Below are 18,792 nucleotides of genomic sequence, written 5' to 3' on the forward strand. Positions count from 1 at the left end.
AATAAAAGGCCACTCCATAATGTGCAGTCTCATCACACAGCAAAGTTTGAAATATTTGCGTTCAGTACGTGGAAGAATGGAGCATAAACAAAAATGATACATTTCTATTTTTGTTGAGTGCAGTATGATTGCACCACATGAAAACAGTATAAAAAGTATATTCTGTTTTTTTTTTTCTAAATCATAAGGCTTTTCCTGTAAGAGCCCATCTGACAGCCAAGGAGATGGACTGCATGCTCTCAGCTGGACTATGAAGAGATTTCTTGATCCAGCCAGCAGGGTAAGTACCAATTTAAGATAACTGGGCCTAATTCACAAGTGTTCTTAAGTGCACATTCATTCATCATTTGTTGAATGAAGTGTCAAAGCGCATCGAGTATCTTGAAGGTAGAAAACGTTATTCAAGTATTTATCATTTACTTTTCACCACTGTATGAAAGTATGTTTAACTAACCAAATGTAATATTGCTTTTTCTTTTTATTGTTGAAAGCCATACATTAATGCTTCTAAAGCATCTGATTGTGTATTTAATCCTTATTCTTTTTCCTTAATAAATCCAGCAGGGGTCTCTTAGCTCAGAGACAGAGCTATTACAACACTTCTCCTCGGACATTCCTAGCCACACATTCCTGACATCACAGGGTTCAAATAGCGATGAAGCATTCCACCAACAAAGCTGCAACACCTCAATAGAGGACATTGCATCCCAGCCTCAGGGTAATACTTTTTAAAAATGTGTAAAACAAGAAGTCAATAAAGCATATCATATGAATTAATAATGACCCTCCCTCTTAGCTAATTCTCTAGTAAAGTAAACAGCAAACAGCTAAGTATGGAAAAGACATACATGGGAAAAGAAGTATTTGATCCCCTGCTGAATTTGGAAGTCTACCCCCTTCCTACAAAGATATAAAGAGTAAATTATTTTTATGTTTGCTTTATTCTAACAGAGAAAGACAGAATGGAAAAATAAATCCTCAAAAAAACCTTAAATAAAGTTTATACATTAATTTATATTTGAGTGAAATAAGTACTGGACCCCTTAACAACCAGAAAGCATTCTGACAATCATAGACCAGTTCTGTCTCTTTAGGAAAGTACTCCTAATCGCAATTTATTATATGGATAAAAGACACCTGTCACACAATCATTCTCTTCTATTCAAATATCTCCACCACTGTGGGCAAGACCAAAGAGGTGTCAAGGAGAGAGCACTGTTGATGCAATCACTGATAAGATTGTACACCAGCACAATACTAGAATGGACTACAAGACCATCAACAACATTGTAAACAAGCACAAGACGCCAAGATCATCAGCAAGACTATAGACCTGCACAAGACTGGAATACACTATAAGACCATCAACAACATTATAGACCTGCACAAGACCAAAATGGACTACAAGATTGTAGACATGCACAAGACTGGAATGGAGATACAAGAAGTTTTGTGAGAAAGAGAGCACTATTGGTGCAATCATTGATAAATGCAAGATGACAGTCAATCACCCTCACTCTGGAGCTCCATGCAAGATTTCATCAGGTTGGGTAAGGATGATTGTAAGGTGAGGCAACAGCCCAAAATGACAAGGGAGGAGTTGGTTGATGATGTCAAGGGAGTTGGAAGGGCAGTCATCAAGAAAAGCATTAGTAAGACACTTTGCTGTCATGGATGGAGATCCTGCAGTGCCCGGAAGATCCCCTTGCTCAAGAAGACACATGTACAAACGCATCTGAACGTTTCACATGAACACCTGAATGACTTCCAAGGCTTGGGAGAATTTGATGTGCTCGCATGACACCAAAATGGAGCTCTTTGCATGCTTCAAGTGGTGAAAATGAGTCCAAGTACAGCATCTCTACTGTCAATCATGGACGTGTAAACATTCTGCTTTGGGGATGTTTCTTTCACCAAAATTTCTCCTGAGATATGCACAACCCTGGTGAGCAACTAAAAGAAAATCTGACCTCTGTGCTTGCCAAAAATAATTTCTACACCAACTACTAAACCACCTTTTCTATTGTTATCAACTGCTTATTTCCTTTCTAAGGGAATAGACTTGCAAAATCACCAGGGGATCAAATACTTCTCCACTGTATAAGAAAGTCCCAGTTCCAAGAAACCACCAATTGCGTTTATCAAATTAGAACCTGTGCTGTAGATACAGTAAATTTGCTTTTACGTTGGTTTAACATGACGCTGTTTGTCATCCTCAGGAAACGCCTCGTGTGGAGCTAATGTGGAATGTGACACCGTGTACAATGCATCACCTGACAAAGCCAATGTCACGTGTAAGGACGATGTAGAGGCATTTGGTCCGCCCACTGTATCCAGTTCCACCACAGTGCGGAGCCCACTTCTTCGTCAACGAAGGATAATGCGTTACGAGGAAGAGCTAAGCAAAGAGGAAGACGCAGCATCGTTAGATGTAGAAGATGATGGCAGTGGCAGAAATATCAGTAATGATGTGACAACACCACTGTATGGAAATTGCAATGACTATAAGGAAGGCTATACCGGCGACTCCAAAGTCATTGGTTCAGAGTCACCCTTTATGCCTATTCGTTGCCTTCTAGAGCACAAAGCAGACAAAGAAGATGGACAGTTGCAGTCAAAGCATGTCCCCCAAATGGATCATGCAGTGACACTTGCCAAAAGCAGTGAAACTCCAAACGAGCAGCAAAAGTCAAATGTCAGTGAGCCATCATCAGATCAGACACAGTGTGGAAAAAATTCCAGGGCTGAAAGTGAATTGATACCCCACTGTACCAAAGTAGAGACAAGTGAGCTTTTGGGCGTTTGCACTGTTGAGACTGTGATTCTGACAAGGTGTGAGGACGAATCTTTTGGGCTGGACCTGGAGATCATGGCGTCCCCTCTGAAAGTTGTCATCAACAGGTTAAAATCTGGAGGAGCAGCGGAAAGGGTATGTCTGATTGAGTTTACTATTTTGTCAAGGTAGGGCTGAATGCGCAATTCAGCTCACAGGTGGACCTATTTCTCACACAGTACACGTGAGGGTCAGGAAGTGTTCATGGCATCATACGTCTACTTGTCAGGATCCCTCCAGATCCCTCCTCCCCTTACATACATCCTTATTGCACTGCCCTGATGTACAACTCCTTAGAAGGCTCTGTTGTTGTTGTTGTTCTGTCAGCCATTGGTACTGGGGTGGTGGGCTGAACTCCAAAATGCACACACCTTACTGTGAGCAAAAGATGAGAATTTATTGATACTTTAGAGCACCTGAACAGGGGTAGAGGGACTCCTCGGTGGGCAGTGCATGGAAGGCTGGGCAGCAACGAAACAACGTAGTAAGGCAGGGAAGAAGTTGAATGTCATTGCAAAACGTGCACGAAAAGGAGGACCTAAGAAGTGGCAGAAAACACAAAGAAACTATCAGTTGAACATCAAAGAGAGCCAGCTTGTCCCTTTGTGCAGCCCCCGCTGCATACCTTTATTGCAGCGCCCTGATGTGTAATTCCTTAAAGTGGTCTGATATGGAATCATGGCCACAGTCTTTGATGGCAAATCCTATTTAAGGCCAGATTGTGGTAAGGCCGGCAGCCCACTGAGGATTCCCTTCACCCTTATTTACGTACTCTTGAGTGTCAATAAATTTGACCAAACACCCCAGTACCAATCCCTGACACTACTCGGTAAACAAAAGCAGTGCGGTCCAGCCTTTGGCTAGTGGGAGTGTGTTCCGTGCTGAAAAATCTGATCACATATTTCACCACTCCTTACTAACGTTGCTGCGCTGCCTTGCTCGCTCTGTGTGTGATCCTTGTTGCCCTACTCGTAGGAATCCAAAGGAGTCTTGTGCCCTGGTGATGAGATTGTAACCATTGGTGAAACACAGGTGAGCTCCTCCAGCTACCAGGAAATCTGTGAACTCATGGATAACCTTCCTATGACGCTGTCTTTGGAAGTTAAGAAACCTGTCTCAGGTAAGCCCTTCTTATGTTTCGTCTTTCTGCACAAATACATGCAATATGTTATCAGCAAAGCAGTGCCAGAGGAACTTGGGAGGGAGGGTGGTGGGGAAACAATCTTGGGGTGCATCTTGCATTGGTAACGCAATAAATAGTACAGGTGGTCCTCGTGTTATGTTTTGTGTTACAAAGTTTTATGTTACGATGTTTTGTGTTGTGACGTTTCATGGTTACAACGCACTCCCTAAATGATTAATACTGTACAAAGAGAAAAATAACTGGCATCGCTGCACTGAGGAAGGGCAACGTGTTTTTTTCCCTTCCCTTTTTGTCTTCCAAGCATGAGATAGACTCTTCTTAAGGCAATGTGTCAAAGAAAAGGAAATTGAAAGTGAAATTAGACATGCCCCTTTACTTTTTCTTTACTTTTTGATTACAGTTTCTTGTAATCTTTGTTTTATTGTTTTTTAAGTCTTTAATGTATTCCGTGTGACTTAGGTGTTCATTTAGTTTAGCGATAAATTCCCACTGACACTAAAACTTCACTTACATCACCGTGGTAGGAACAGAACATGTACGTAAACCGAGGACCTCCTGTACTGGCATTGACAACCGCACTGGGAGTTCAATTGACCTTCACTCCTCTGGTTCTTTTGTAATATCCCAGATTGTTACTCAGTAAACCCTGCAACCTGATCTTCCCTTAAATGCAGACCATTTAGGATCAACTCTCCCTTTTTCCCCTCCCTAAAGCAGCATCCATGCATCTGGCTATCTATCCATGGTGACTATATTGTATATTTTGTTATTCGTAATCATTGCTAGCTTTTTCCTGCACCATACATCCCTGCATGTAGTTTATAGATAATTTTTTCAGTACAGTAGTTTTAACCTATACCGTAGACATCTCTCTAATAGCATAGACTTTGCTGTGGCGCCTGGTAACACAATTTTAACTTGTATTATAGAATGCTTTCATAAAATAATTACAATGCCTCAATTATAGGGGTGTAACGGTACATGTATTTGTCATCAGATGTTTCGAAACGGTATGGCGGCATGCTGATTTCCCCACGCAGACACAAGCACATTAAGTGTTTGGTCGGTAAATAGAGTGCGGGGGTCATGGCGATAAATTGAAAGCAATGTGCCACCACTGTTCAGTAGAGATGGGGAACAGAACTGCATGCTGGAACTATTAATACTACACTTCAACCAATCAGAAACATTTCTATACTACAAATAAAATAACCATTCACACGCTTCAAATTCTTACTGTTGCACTTGTCTGCACCCTTGCACTTCACTAAAAACAAATACTGTCAACTGTACCCGCTATTCGTGGGGGTTACATTCTCAGACCACCTGCAAATGGCAAAAAAACATGAGTAATTGACCATGATGAGGGCTTACCGTTACACCCCTACTGACTAAACTACTTTCTTTTTTCACTACTTTGTACTTTTTTATTTTTGATTCAAGCTGTAGCTGGGGTGTCCACGATGACAAAGTCCTTGGGGAGCAGTGATGGAGCCATAAGCCTGATCCCAGACAAATCTCTTCGGGGATCATCGGATGAGGACCAAGGATTAACTGCAAATATCGAACATTCTAACCCCAAACCCCAAACAAACAATGACAGTCAAACACCTATCTCTAACATTGATGATATTATACAAGAAATGAGCCACATTATTGACCCCTGCATTACACCTGCAGAAAACACATCTGAGAAAGACGACTTTCAAGTTCCAGCCCTGCCGAGTCCTCAGGACTATTCCCCAATGTCTACTTCAAATGGAAACGGTCCCCTCCTTTCAAATCCTCCTACACATGCCAACCCAAGTAAGGAATACATATCTACAGCTTCAAATAGATTATCCCCACAAAGGTTTGAAGCTTTGCATAAAAGGAAAGACCCCAAAGGAGATCTCAGTGATTCGAGTGGTGACTTCACAAGTGACAAGCTCAGGAAAATGGCCAGTGGCAGTTATAGTCTTGAAGAGATGAAGAACGAAGAGAAAGGGCATCATGGTTCTGGTGATGGCCAACTACTTGCTGCTGATGAATATGTACATGCAAGCACAACATCGAATGGGTCTTTGCCTTCGTACCATACCAGTGAGAAGAAAAAGCTCAATCAGAAGAGGAGCGTGTTTCTTGACTCCCAGTTGACGAATGTCTCAGCCACAGAGAAACCTTGCCCACGTTCACATGCAATGTCGCCATTCCGCATGGAGAGTCGAATTAATAGTGAGATTGGCTCAGACTCTGGCAAAAATAACGAGGCATTTAATCCTCCTATAAGCCTTAGTATTCATGGCAACCTTCCCTCACCTGATTGTCCCAATCACAATACCCCTACAATGTTGCCTTGTGATGCCTTGCTGGACTCCGATGCTTTGAAACAGAACACTTTGAATGCGCAAGCACCTGAACATATGTCATTGGAGCAGACTTACCACGTAATCACTGACAGTTCAAGTAGAACAGAGTCCAAAATTGATCAAATCTCAAATGCCAGACCAATCCCTACATTTTGTGATACATTTCAAGTTGATAGTAGCCCTAAACTTAAGGGTCTATGGATAAAGACTACTAAAGGACCAGAGGCGCCATTGCACAATCATACCAAGAGTCAAAGTCCAGTTCTTTCAAAAAGCAATGTGGTCTTGAACCAGCCCAGAGATTTACAACCAGAGGACACAAGGGTTCCCATTTTGAATGCCAGTAACCAGCTGGATAGGAACAATGTTGCTCTACCCAAATGTGGTGAACAAAGGACTGAGCACGATGCTTCAGATGACACATTTGGACCTATCATTTCAAACGAGAAGACGGATAACGATGTAGGTGTCACGGCAATGTCAAAACCCCAGACACTGTTACACCAACCTGCCACTCAGAGAACGTTCATAGAAGTTAAACTGTACTCTTTATCGAGTACGTCTCCCACAATGGCAAACGAGCGCACTGTGGACTCAAAGAACTCTTTATTCGCTAACGTAGGCACAAGTGCACTCCCACATTCCAAATCCATACTACGGACAACAAATTGCATTTTTGGTGAAATAAAGGAAACTCATTCATCAACAAATACTAACTTGAAAGCCACTGCGGAGACAAGTGATAACCCAAAGTCTGGTATCTCCAAACTGTACAAGAAAACAATGCTGAGGCGAAGCTTCATCACAGACACTCCCTTTTCTGTGGACTACAATCCTTTCTCTGTCCAACACAAGATAAAGTCTTTCGAAAACCTGGCTCACTTTGACAAACCTGTGGCTAAAAGTGAAATTCAGTCATATGCCCTAGCATACGGAACCTCACTAAACCAAAGGATTGCGGGTTATCTGGGCTTAGCTAACTCGATTGACTACCAGACACGGCAACAACTATCTACCCTATCCTGCTCATCAGTAAAACCTCCGTCTAACATCGCTTTGATAAACCTCGACCCTCCATATGCGAACTCAGGTTACCCAACAAAGGACGGTCTTGTCTCTAAAGTCCTGAAAGTTCCTGATGTCACACCAGGGACCCCACCAGTTGTGCGGAGGAAAAATGCCAGACTGTCCTGCCACAGGTTGCGGCAATCCAGGGCTCTCAGTATGCCTGAACTGGGGAAACTAAGCACAGGCGACTTGTTGGCCAGAATAGATGGCGCGGGAGAGAAAACTGAGCCTGCCGTTCATTCCGCCGCCACAGAGACTTTGAGCTCTTCACCTTCTGCAACCCTAACGAAAATAGAGATGCCAAAAGAAAGCCAAAGTAACAGTGGATCCACGCAAGAAACACCTGAGAGAAACTCTGCGGTCCTTCGACGACAGTCTGGCTCATCAGTTAGGTAAGGGATTTTGTTAAACCAGTTAAGATGACACCATACCTTTTATATTCCATAGTTTTTTCAGAATTTATGTTTCAAATTTAAATGTCTGGCTTTATGAATCACTCAAAAATGATCAAATGTAAATTGCACATGCTTCAACTGTGCACTTAAGTAGTCAGAATAGACAGAATAGATCATGTACGGTAGAGCCGACCACTAGCGAATGGCGAAAAAAATGTGAGTAGTTGAGACGCACTTAAAAATGTCTATTTTTGACACACGGCTCCCTCATCACCCTCCAAATCCCTCTGTTAGCTTGACTTCGGGTCAACATTTGCAATAAAAGTGACTGTTGTAATTATTAGATTAGATTCCTCTCGTCAGTGCAATTGTTTATGTCTTTATGCTTATCAATGAAGCATAAAGACGGGGGGGAGAGAGAGAATTATTCATTATAAATTATTTTTTGACCAATAATCTGTGGAATTTGCAAGGCAGCGAGTACTGAATCACAAATGTGAGGGGATCCACTGTATTGGGACATCTAGTCTAACTAAAAATGTAATAAAATATAGAAGGCTTTTGACAAGATTTCTGTAGGAATTGTCATCATACGGTCATGCAAGAACATTATGGAATATATACAACAAATATGGAAGGAGGACTGACTGTTGACGTGCCCTTGATGCAAGGCACCGAGAATTTCCCTTCAAGGAATTAAACTGCAATAAAATAAAATATATTTTGTGTGCAGGTTCAAAGATGCAGCGTCTTCTCCTGTGCAAACACTTCCATTGACTTGGACAAATAAGATATCCGTTCCTGCTCAGCTTAAGGAAAGCAAAGCGTTCACAGAGGTATGACATGAACTTCCACATCATTTAGTCATCACTAAGCCTATTCAGTTAGTTTTGTCTTCGTCTCCCCAGGTGAGCAACCAAACACACCTTGTGGTCCTGCATAAAGAAGAAGGCTCAGGGCTTGGCTTTAGTATTGCTGGAGGAAGTGACCTTGAGCAAAAGATAATCACTGTAAGTAAAATAATTGGTCAGCATTCACAGACACACAATTCCTACACAAATGTCCTTCTCACACAACTAAATGTCTACACCATTTATGCTATTGAGGTTGTTTGGCAGTACTTTGACAGTTTGTAATGGTTGTTGTTACTTGTCACCAGGTCCATCGGGTCTTCAGCAAAGGTGCAGCAAGCCTAGAGGGCACCATTCTCAGAGGTGACCAAATCCTATCAATAAATGGCACAAGTCTGGAAGGAAAAACCCACGGAGAGGCTGTTTCTTGCCTACATCAAGCTAAAGGCTCAAATCAAGCCTTAGTGGTTATTTGCAGAGGTATGAACAATAAAAAGAGTACCCCTGAAAAGCATGACTCAGCCCACAAGCCACAGATGGGCTTCTCAGCCCTCAAGATATCTTTGGAGAAAAGACCAGGTAGAACCTTTTTCCCCCATAAATAATGATGATAATGAACCAATCAGTACAATATTCATAAATAATGATGATAATGAACCAATCAGTACAATATTCTCATGCATGCCGTCTGAATAACAGTGTTCACTTGCGTAAATCTGACATTTCTGGATTCAAAAAGATTCTGAAAAACCATAACATTTTGTGTCTGTTAATTAATCTTAACAGTTAATCTTCTTTTTATTCATTATATTTATTCTTATTGTTCATTTTCATTCAAGAAGGCCTCTATTGTTCTTGTCTGATTGTTTTTTTTTGTTCTTTAGCGTTTTTTGCTAGTATTGTTTTTAACTTGGTGATTTTATCTGTTAGTCCACACCTGAATGCTGGAGCACTTTGAGATTAATTGAAAAGTAAAGTGCATTGCAAATCAAATACAGTACAGTCAACATGGTCAACATACTCTTTAGGTCCAGATGGGGTTTTGAAAGTTGAGCTTCATAAGACGTCTGCTGGCCTTGGCTTCAGCCTGGATGGCGGAAAATCCTCAAGTCACGGAGACAAGCCCCTAACTGTGAAACGCATATTCAAAGGTGATTTGGGGGCAGTCCCTTGTGAGTCATGGAACACGCAGGCATGTCATTTTTCATACTATAAGTCACACTTTTTTTCATAGTTTGGCTGGTCCTTCTATATGAAAATCTATATACGTACGGTAATGCAGCATTACATTTCACATTTCTCAACCAGTTCAAACAATCCATCGTTTTAAAATGCTCAGCTCATTCAGAGCACGTTGGCTATCTATCAGAAATTTTTTGTAATTTGAAAATATTCCATGGCAAGTTTTCCATTGAGTGTGAATGGGCAATTTACCTGGCACCCCCTACTGGTCGAAGCTCATTTTACATTTTCCAACATTCTGCTTGTTCTACAGGGTGACATGGCTCAGGGAGGTAGAGTGGTTGTTTCCCAACCCAATGGTTGCTGGTTCATTCAACTTACTAATACATTTCAACATTCAGTGTGCATTTTTACTTTCCAGCATTTCAAATCCCGCCATTTTCAGCCTGCTAAGAAATTAATAGACAAATGAAATGGTGCCTCGTGAAAAATCATCTTACATTGTCCACCACTGTAACATTCTTCTTATTCTACATACTTATTCAACATATACGGTATATATACAGTATAAATATATATATATATGCATTTCAACAATCATTGTCCATTTTTACATTCCAATATTTCAAATTCTGCCGCTTTTTTGTCCGATTTCTCAACCGCTTCAAACCATTCCAGCATCAAAATGTTCAGTTCATTCAGGACATGTAGGGTAGCTATCAGGATTTTTCAAAAAAAAAAAAATCCCCAATTTTCTATAATTCCATATTTTATGTGACATTTTTTCCCATTGGAAATTATTTAATTAAATAATTAGTCAATTTCGATGTCACCCCCTATTGATGGAAATTCAGTTGACATTTAACATTACATACTCTTATTCTGTGCACGATGGCATGGCTATTCAGTCAGTGAATAGATTTCAACACGTTGCTAGGATATTTCAACATTCATTGTACATTTCAGTTCAGCTTCAGCATTTCAGCATTGACGGACAATTTTTACTGTTGCTTCATCTTGTTCAGGGGTCGCCAACCTCTTCAGACTCTTCAGCCTCCTTGTTGTGGCTCACTTTGCCAAGCGCGGTGATTTTTTTTTTTAACAACGAAGTAGGCAACGTGTATTTTCAAAAAGAATATGAAACATCCGACTCACCGCACGTCCGTGAATGCATCTACACTGCGTTCTAACTGCTGATTGGATGGGCAAGAGAGGTGGCGGTAGGCTAGAGTATGCGGTGAGTCTCACGGCCGCAGGAGAGAAAAAAAGGTGAGGGAGATTTGAGTTGTTTGAAGCAAGTTACAGCACAATAAAATAAAACGGTGTAATTAAGAGCATAGCAATATGTTTCATAACAAGAGGCGTGCTGTAGTTATGTGCTCAGAGCCCGTGGCACGCTAGTCATCGAGGTGGTGACTCCAGGAGAGGCAGATAGTGTGCCGCGGGGCTCCCTCGCCGCTCAGAACATTATGTTCTTTCACTTTTACATCTCCAAATACAAGAAAAATCTCCCACTGACGTCAGGAAAAGTCCTTACATTTGTCGCTAGTCCCTTTTGACAAAATAAGACCCCAAGAGGATTTGGAAAGTCACCAGATTAAGCAAGAAAATTGCCGAGTTGGTAACACTGAGATGGAAAGGAGGGAGAAGCCATTCACAGAAGGAGAATACATGAAAGAATCATTCATAAAAATATCAGAGCATCTATTCTCCGAATTAAAAAAATAAACATGAAATTATTCCGAAAATGAGAGAATGCCTCTCTTTGCAAAGACAGTCCAGCACAGGACCAATAGGATGCTTACTGATGACAATTCATTGCAGGCGTATTGGTATTGAGCAAAGAACACTGATATGCAGATATGTAAACTCTGATAGAGTTTTTTATCTTAAAAATGCATACATTTTGTTTTTATTGTATACAAATATGTGAACCAGTCAGAAAGACTTACAGAGTTGTTGAATTTTGGGGTTGTAATAGGTAACATTTAAAATAGGTTTTCTTTTACAAGTTTATAAGCCGTGTAATGTTTTGCTGCTCCAGACGGGGTTTTTTGTACTGGAGAGGAGGGAAAATATCTCTTTTGATGGTAAAGGTTGCCGACCCCTGATCTAGTTTAACATGCTTTTAAATGTTAATTGGTACTGACTGGTATGAACCAAGGAGAACATTTCCGTCAACAGCCACGAGAGGGCGCTCTAGATGTGCTGCTCCTGTACCCTGAAATAATGAACTGAAACATTTAAAGACTGGAAGACGGGAGAACGATTAAACACAGGCAAAAGCCCCTGAAAAGAAAATATATGTAGAATATGCAGCCGAAAATTCAATGGACTGAGTGATGTGGAATGAGATCGGAAACTTGGTGAACTTGCTTACTGATAACTTGCTTGTTGGACTCGCTGGCTTTTGTGTTTATTAGCCTATTCAGTCTCCTGGGTGTGTTCTTTCTGTTTGCTCTATTGTGTAGTTGAATAACTAATGCGTGTGAATGGTTGTTTGTCTATATGTGCCCTGCGATGGACTGGCGACCAGTCCAGGGTGCACCCCGCCTCTCGCCTAAAGTCAGCTGGGATAGAGCTCAGAGCTTTTTAAAATGGATTTGGGGGACAAATAAGAGAATACACCTCAAGTTTACAGTGAATTGCTTTGCTTTTCCACAACAGGAGGCGCTGCTGAGCTGTCCGGGCTGATCGAGGTTGGTGATGAGGTCTTGTCCATAAATGGATTGTCTCTGGAGGGTCTCATGCATCACGATGCCTGGAAAATCATAAAGGCTACGAATGACGGCACCAATCGCCTTACCATCCGCAAGTTCAGTGAACGGCTGTAATTTGTGTTTGTCCTACATCTTGACGTTTGCAGTGACGTGCGGTGAGGTTCATGGCTGGTGAGGCATTGACTCCTTTGGGGTTTCTTATACAGGTTGCTCGTTAAGAGGATAACCAAAAAAAAGAGAATAATTCAGTTTGGTGAAATAAATGTTTTCATAATGCTTTCAGATACTTCAGATCCATTTCTTTATTTTTTTACAAACAAACACATTTGTGTTCTTACCTTTTTTTGTATATGAAGTACATACAGTCTTTCCTTCTCCAGTAAAAGTTCTGATATTTGTTGTAAAAGTGTGATCACCTCCTGGTGAGCTTTGTTGTAAAAGTGTGATCACCTCCTGGTGAGCTTGGGTATATAATCCTCCATCTTGGCCGTCAAACGTATTCATTCATTCAGCAGAGTATAAAATTATATTGAACGCATTTGGGAAAAGAAAAAAACCTGGTCTTTTCCTCTGTGGAAGGACGTCAGCGACAAGCACCTTCCAGCTCACGCTTGCATCCACCCCCTTCAGGAAGCAGCGGTACTGCAAGTACCTCCGTATGACACTTCTATGTATTTATTGTCTGATTAATGTCAGACTTACACTAAAGGCATTAAAAGAAAGTCATTATGTATAATAAATGTTTCTTCAACATTATATTATTGGCGATATGCTGACAAACATAACCGTGTGCTTTCAGGCATTAGGCGGGGCTTGCACACGAAGTCAAGAAGCCACACTCAGGTGGCCTCACCGTAGGCTTATTTCCTGTATTCGATCAGGAAATGTGCAAATTCAGCTGTTTTTACTTAAGAAAATGATTGGAATCGTACAGAAAGTACACAGTTCAATTGACAAATATTAATATTTATTTGATATTATTATTCATTTTTATATTTGTCATTATGACAGGCAGATGGAACTCTGCACGTCAATAACTGTTGGGAATGTTATGAGATCAGCATACAGAGTTGTGGTCAGATGTACACTCATCATGGGCGTCAATGTCATATGAAGTATTAAGTACATTTTAATGGTTTATTTGAACCAGCAGTGGAATGGTTGCATAACACATATTTTTAAAGGTTTTTAAAGCAAAAGTTGGGTGCACAAGTTTGGATGTTCTGTAATCCACGCAGGGGCAACATTATACGATTGCGATAGGTGAAAAACTGCCCATAAAAATGTCTGTTTTTGACACCGCCATCTCCAGAAGCCTTCCCTTCTCTCTTCAATTGCCATTGTTCACTAGCGACACAATCCAGGTTTAAGCGCTAAATATGCTTCACACACTTATGAAACACATCTAAAGTATAAAATGTATATAGAAGATGATCCATAAAGGGATGAACTCATGGTGTTTAATTTATATACACTCCTGATCAAAATCTTAAGATCTTTTGCATATTTGGATCTTAATGAGGTTTTAAGTAGAGCTACAATATGCAAAATCAAGAAGAGGGGGAGGGACAAAAAGCACTTTGAAAAAGTAATTAATTGAAAACAACAATTAAACTGAAATAGGCCGTTTATCAGCTGATCAAAAGTTTAAAACCATCGCTCAAACAATAAAAAACTCTCCAAATCAGACCAAAAAATGTTCTCAGTAGGACTCAGTAATGAGTAGCTCCACCGTTCTTGTTAATCACTTCAAAAATGTGTTTGGGCATGCTTGATACGAGCGTTTCCAGGAGGCTAGTGGGAACATTGCTCCAAGTGGTGAAGATGGCTTCACCAAGGGCATCAACTGTCTGGAACTGATGGCCATTTTTATAAACTTCCCTTGCCATCCATCCCCAAATGTTCTCTATGGGATTTAAATGAGGGGAACATGCAGGATGGTCCAAAAGAGTGATGTTATTCTCCCTGAAGAAGTCCTTGGTCAAGCGATCATTGTGAACTGCAGCGTTGTCCTGTTGAAAAACCCAGCTGTTACCACACAGACGAGGGCCCTCAGTAATGAGGGATGCCCGCTGCAACATCTGCACGAAAGCAACCGCCGTTTGACGACCCTGCACTACCTGAAGCTCCAGTGTTCCGCTGAATGAAAAAGCACCCCAGACCATGATGGACCCCCCTCCACTGTGCCGGGTAGAAAACATCTCAGGTGGGATCTCCTTGTCATGCCAGTAACGTTGGAAGCCATCTGGACTTTACTTTACTTTTTTCCACCTTTCAATGTCCCATGTTTGATGCTCCCTGGCAAAGTCTAAATGGGCAGTTTTGTGCCGTTGAAAGAGACGAGGTCTTTGAATTTGTTTTTTAAACCCTTTTCCCGCAGATGCCGTCTGATGGTTATTGCGCTGCAGTCGGCACCAGTAAGGGCCTTAATGTGGGTGGAAGACCACCCTGTGTATTGATGGACAGCCAATCAGATCCTCCGGCTCAGTACATGTGTGATTTTTTTTGGGGTCTACGACTTTTTTGTTCCATAATGCTCAGGATCTTTCAAAACATGTAGAATGACTGTCTTACTGCGCCCAACCTCAGCAGCAATGGCACGCTGCTTGACAATCCGACCACGTTCAGAAAGAGAAAGCTTCTTAGCTTTAGCCATCAGGAGGGCATGACAGTGTGAATGCCTGACAGAAAATGAACATTTTGAGCAGATTTTGTTTTTTATAGCCTGTGGTCTTAAACTGGTGATCAGGTGATAAACAACATATTTCAGTTGAAACCCGTTGGTGGTATGAGTGGTGAGCAGTGAGCGAAGGCAGGGTGGAGTCTTACCAATGAGCGTTTTCTAGATAAGCAGGAGCCAGTCAGTTTGTCTCGGTGAGTGAAGAGAGGACTGATTCACCAGGGAGTGCCGTTTACAGTGGTGGGTGTTGTGACAGAGTGGATGGCTGCGTGCTGTATGGTGATCTGTAAAGAACATCTCTGTCATCTAAGGTTGGGAGGACAGTCATTGTAACAAGAAGCACTTTAGCAGAACGCGTTAATGAGGATTTGTTCCGGTAAACAGAGCCTAATCTGGTTGTAACTTTAGAGAAAAGAGTGCTGATGATTCAAATATAAGATACGATGTCACACACGTGAGTGTGTTTACAGACGTAAATGCGGTGCATTTGTGGAAATTTCAAGGGTTTTGTGCAACCAGAGTGAACATTTTCTTAACTAAATTCATTTGCGTAGGTGACTAACAGGTGACTAAGGCTGATTGGCAAGAGGTTTCGCTTTGGCAATTTTTGGGGAACTTGCTCATTGACGTGAGCTGCTTCCCTGACATATTTTTTTTTAAATTATTTTTGGATGGCGAGAAGAACTTTTGCTCAGATGTACAAGAGCCGAACTTTCAGACTGCAGGAGCATCAGATACACATCAGATTTATATCGACATACGAAAGAGACTTGGGTCGCATTTGAAAAAAATGTGAATTGCACTGTTCACACTGACATGGAATAAATCACATACGCTTGCCAAGTAAAACTCTTGTAAAATTGGGGACATCATGCATAATGGCAATTCAAATTCTGAAGTTCTTGCGACTTTATAAGGCACATTTTTCCCTAAAATATTGCTTACATTTCCAGAACTTAACAAGCTTTTGACCTCAGGTGCCTGTGTTGTTCTGGCTTTGGAATCATTTTTGAACGTTCTTTAGCATTTGTGTCTTTTGCTTATAGATAGTCTTTGTAAAATAACAATTAAATACATTGACATGATAATGTGTTTTGGTAATGCATTATAATATTTATAATGATGATTGCTATTGTATTATTATTACTGTAATATGAATAGTATATTATATTATGAAAAAAGAATATTGTGTGCATGGAAAGGTGGTGATGACAGCATCTAAGTTGTAGAGTGAAGCAGTACCAATGGTGGAAAAACATCCCCACAGCATGATGCTACCATCGCCATGCTTGACAGTTGCTACAGTGTTCTTAGGTTTGAAAGACTCACATTGTCTTCTCCAAACATATTTCTTGTCACTGCGGCCAAATAAGTCAATCTTTGTCTCGTCTGATCATAAACCGTAAAACTCATCCAGAAGGAATTTGGCTCGCGCATGTGGGCCGCTGCAAAGTCAGTCAAAGGTGTCCTTTTCGTTCTTGGTCAGCATCGTCCGGGTCGGTGGTGATGTAAAAGTGTCTTCACTGCGCAGACAGTGACACTGGTGTTCATGGCAGGTTTGATTCTTGCTGGTTCTTGGGTTCTTCCTGGTCATCTTAACGAATTTTCTTTCATCTGAGGGTGACAGTTTGGGTCTTCTTTCAGACCATTCAAATACTTGTACTTGTTTACTTGCCTAAGCCTAATGCCCGCAAACGAGGACTTTCCAGGCATCCCGGTCTTCCAAAAGAGGGCGTGAGAGGGTCTAGAGAAGTGTATGACCAACCCATCTCCAGCATCCTTGTAGTACTTGCGCTTCCTCAACAGGCTGCTGTCCAGCCAAGGATTGCAGCACGTTCTACCCAAGGATGGACACAGCCGAGATAGAAATATCAGATTTGACTAGACGCTTTCTAAACGTATAAGTTGCAGTAAATAATAATCTCTAGCGATAAATTAATCAGGCATTCTTGAACCTCTAGCGCCATTCATTCAAAGATTTGACTGAATGTATGATCATGTAATGTTCACCCTGCGTGGATTCCGTAAAGCAAAAATACACTCAAACGTCACTGTCAGCTCAATTCTTGTTTTTAAAAAAATCAGTGAAGATATAACTTGGGTAATTATTCCACCCTGCAAAAAAAGCGTTTGCAATCATTAAAATCCCATCGTGAAGATGAGCGTAGCACGACTGTATTCCATACGCTTTCAAATGTTTCTTTTGGAATAAAGTGATGATGTGAAAAGTCTCCGGCTTCTTTGAGTATGTTGCTGCCACATCATCCATGAACCACTGGAAATAGCAAATAGGTCCTGGGGTTTAAACTTGGGCGTTTAGAGCCCTAAAACGGTTATGCTCATTGACAATTTGATGTGTTTGTTGAAAAGTCAACGGAGGAAACTAACACCTTGAATCAGGAAATCAAAGCAACTGCGTGAAGTCACGTCAGGCCAGGGAATAGGTCTCATTCGAACAACCGCTGAAAGTAGAATCTCAAACAAGAGTTAGTAAGATCTTAGATAAAACATGAAATAAAATCCTATTCTTTTGCATGTGATCCTGGATGAGAACCTCTGCTGTCTTTTATTGCTTTCTTCACAACTTTCTTCTCGCATTTCTATTCTATGCAGTCATCCCTCGTTCATCGCGGTTAATTGGTCTGATTCTTTATTTAGAAATGCAATATTTTCATAGTTAGAGCACAGAAAACAACTTTGTAAATACGGTTTAGCATGAATAGAGCCCTCTAGATATGAAATAGCACCCCTATAGTCACCTTTACACCCCAATTACTCAATATAGTGGACATAATAAGAGAAAATAAGACACTTACTCATGTGTGTTGGAAAAATGTGTTTCGGTGCTGAATGGGGGCAGACAGGAAGTGACATCAGAGGTTCAGATTGTCATGGATTACAGCCTTAAACAGTAGCCCGTGTTAGGGATGATCGTGCCTTTTGTGAGATCATTCAAACCTGCAATAAAAGCCTGTCTGGTGCTTGTGTGTCTCACTCAACATTACAGTGCTATTACTGACACCAAGAAGAGACCAGTGTGGAATACTACTGTACACATCATCACGTCTTTGAATGTATTTTCTGAATGCCTTACATTTGGATTTCATTTTGCTATTTTTCTACAGATTAATTTAGGCCAAAAATGTGTAAAATGTGCTTAAATGTGCATATATTTGACTGATAATGGGCCATACTCAACCATGAAACAGATTTATTCATTCATACAAAGTCTTTTGGAAAAACCTGTGATGTAGTGAAGCCGCGAAATTCTAAGTGGTGAGGGATTACTGTACTACCATTTCCAAATCTGTCCTCCGTTGACTTCATCAAATAGATGCCAAAATGTCTCGGAAATCAGGGTAAATGATGCCATATTCATGTTGCACACTGCAAAGTGAGGTGAGTGAAGTTTTTGTTGGGTATCCGTCCGTACCCAGTCTTGTTCACGACTGTGCTGAATTTAGTCATTTTATTCCAGGACCCGGTGAGAAGGCTGTGGCGGGCTGGATGTGGCCTGCAGGCCGCCACTGACTTGCTTTCAACGTTTGGCCCAGTGTAAGTAGATGAATGT

General features: G+C 41.1%; 1 protein-coding gene across 6 annotated transcripts in view; it reads left to right on the forward strand.

The window, feature by feature from the left end:
- The window catches only part of pdzd2 (PDZ domain containing 2), a 65,136-nt gene extending 46,412 nt beyond the window's left edge, over positions 1-18,724 (forward strand). For 2 of the 6 annotated variants that reach the window (XM_054773078.1, XM_054773077.1), the window contains 10 exons: positions 189-280; positions 562-718; positions 2,220-2,929; positions 3,809-3,953; positions 5,421-7,785; positions 8,522-8,624; positions 8,697-8,798; positions 8,948-9,218; positions 9,668-9,790; positions 12,489-18,722. In XM_054773078.1, coding sequence (XP_054629053.1) covers positions 189-280; positions 562-718; positions 2,220-2,929; positions 3,809-3,953; positions 5,421-7,785; positions 8,522-8,624; positions 8,697-8,798; positions 8,948-9,218; positions 9,668-9,790; positions 12,489-12,655 — 4,235 coding nt within the window. In that variant the 3' untranslated portion in view covers positions 12,656-18,722. Of the gene's footprint in view, positions 1-188; positions 281-561; positions 719-2,219; positions 2,930-3,808; positions 3,954-5,420; positions 7,786-8,521; positions 8,625-8,696; positions 8,799-8,947; positions 9,219-9,667; positions 9,832-12,488 lie in introns of all 6 variants that reach the window. The other 4 variants (XM_054773079.1, XM_054773080.1, XM_054773082.1 and 1 more) reach the window with 4 other exon arrangements.
- The last annotated feature ends 68 nt before the right edge of the window (positions 18,725-18,792 follow it).

Source organism: Dunckerocampus dactyliophorus, chromosome 4 (assembly GCF_027744805.1).
Source record: "Dunckerocampus dactyliophorus isolate RoL2022-P2 chromosome 4, RoL_Ddac_1.1, whole genome shotgun sequence".
Classification (NCBI taxonomy): domain Eukaryota; kingdom Metazoa; phylum Chordata; class Actinopteri; order Syngnathiformes; family Syngnathidae; genus Dunckerocampus; species Dunckerocampus dactyliophorus.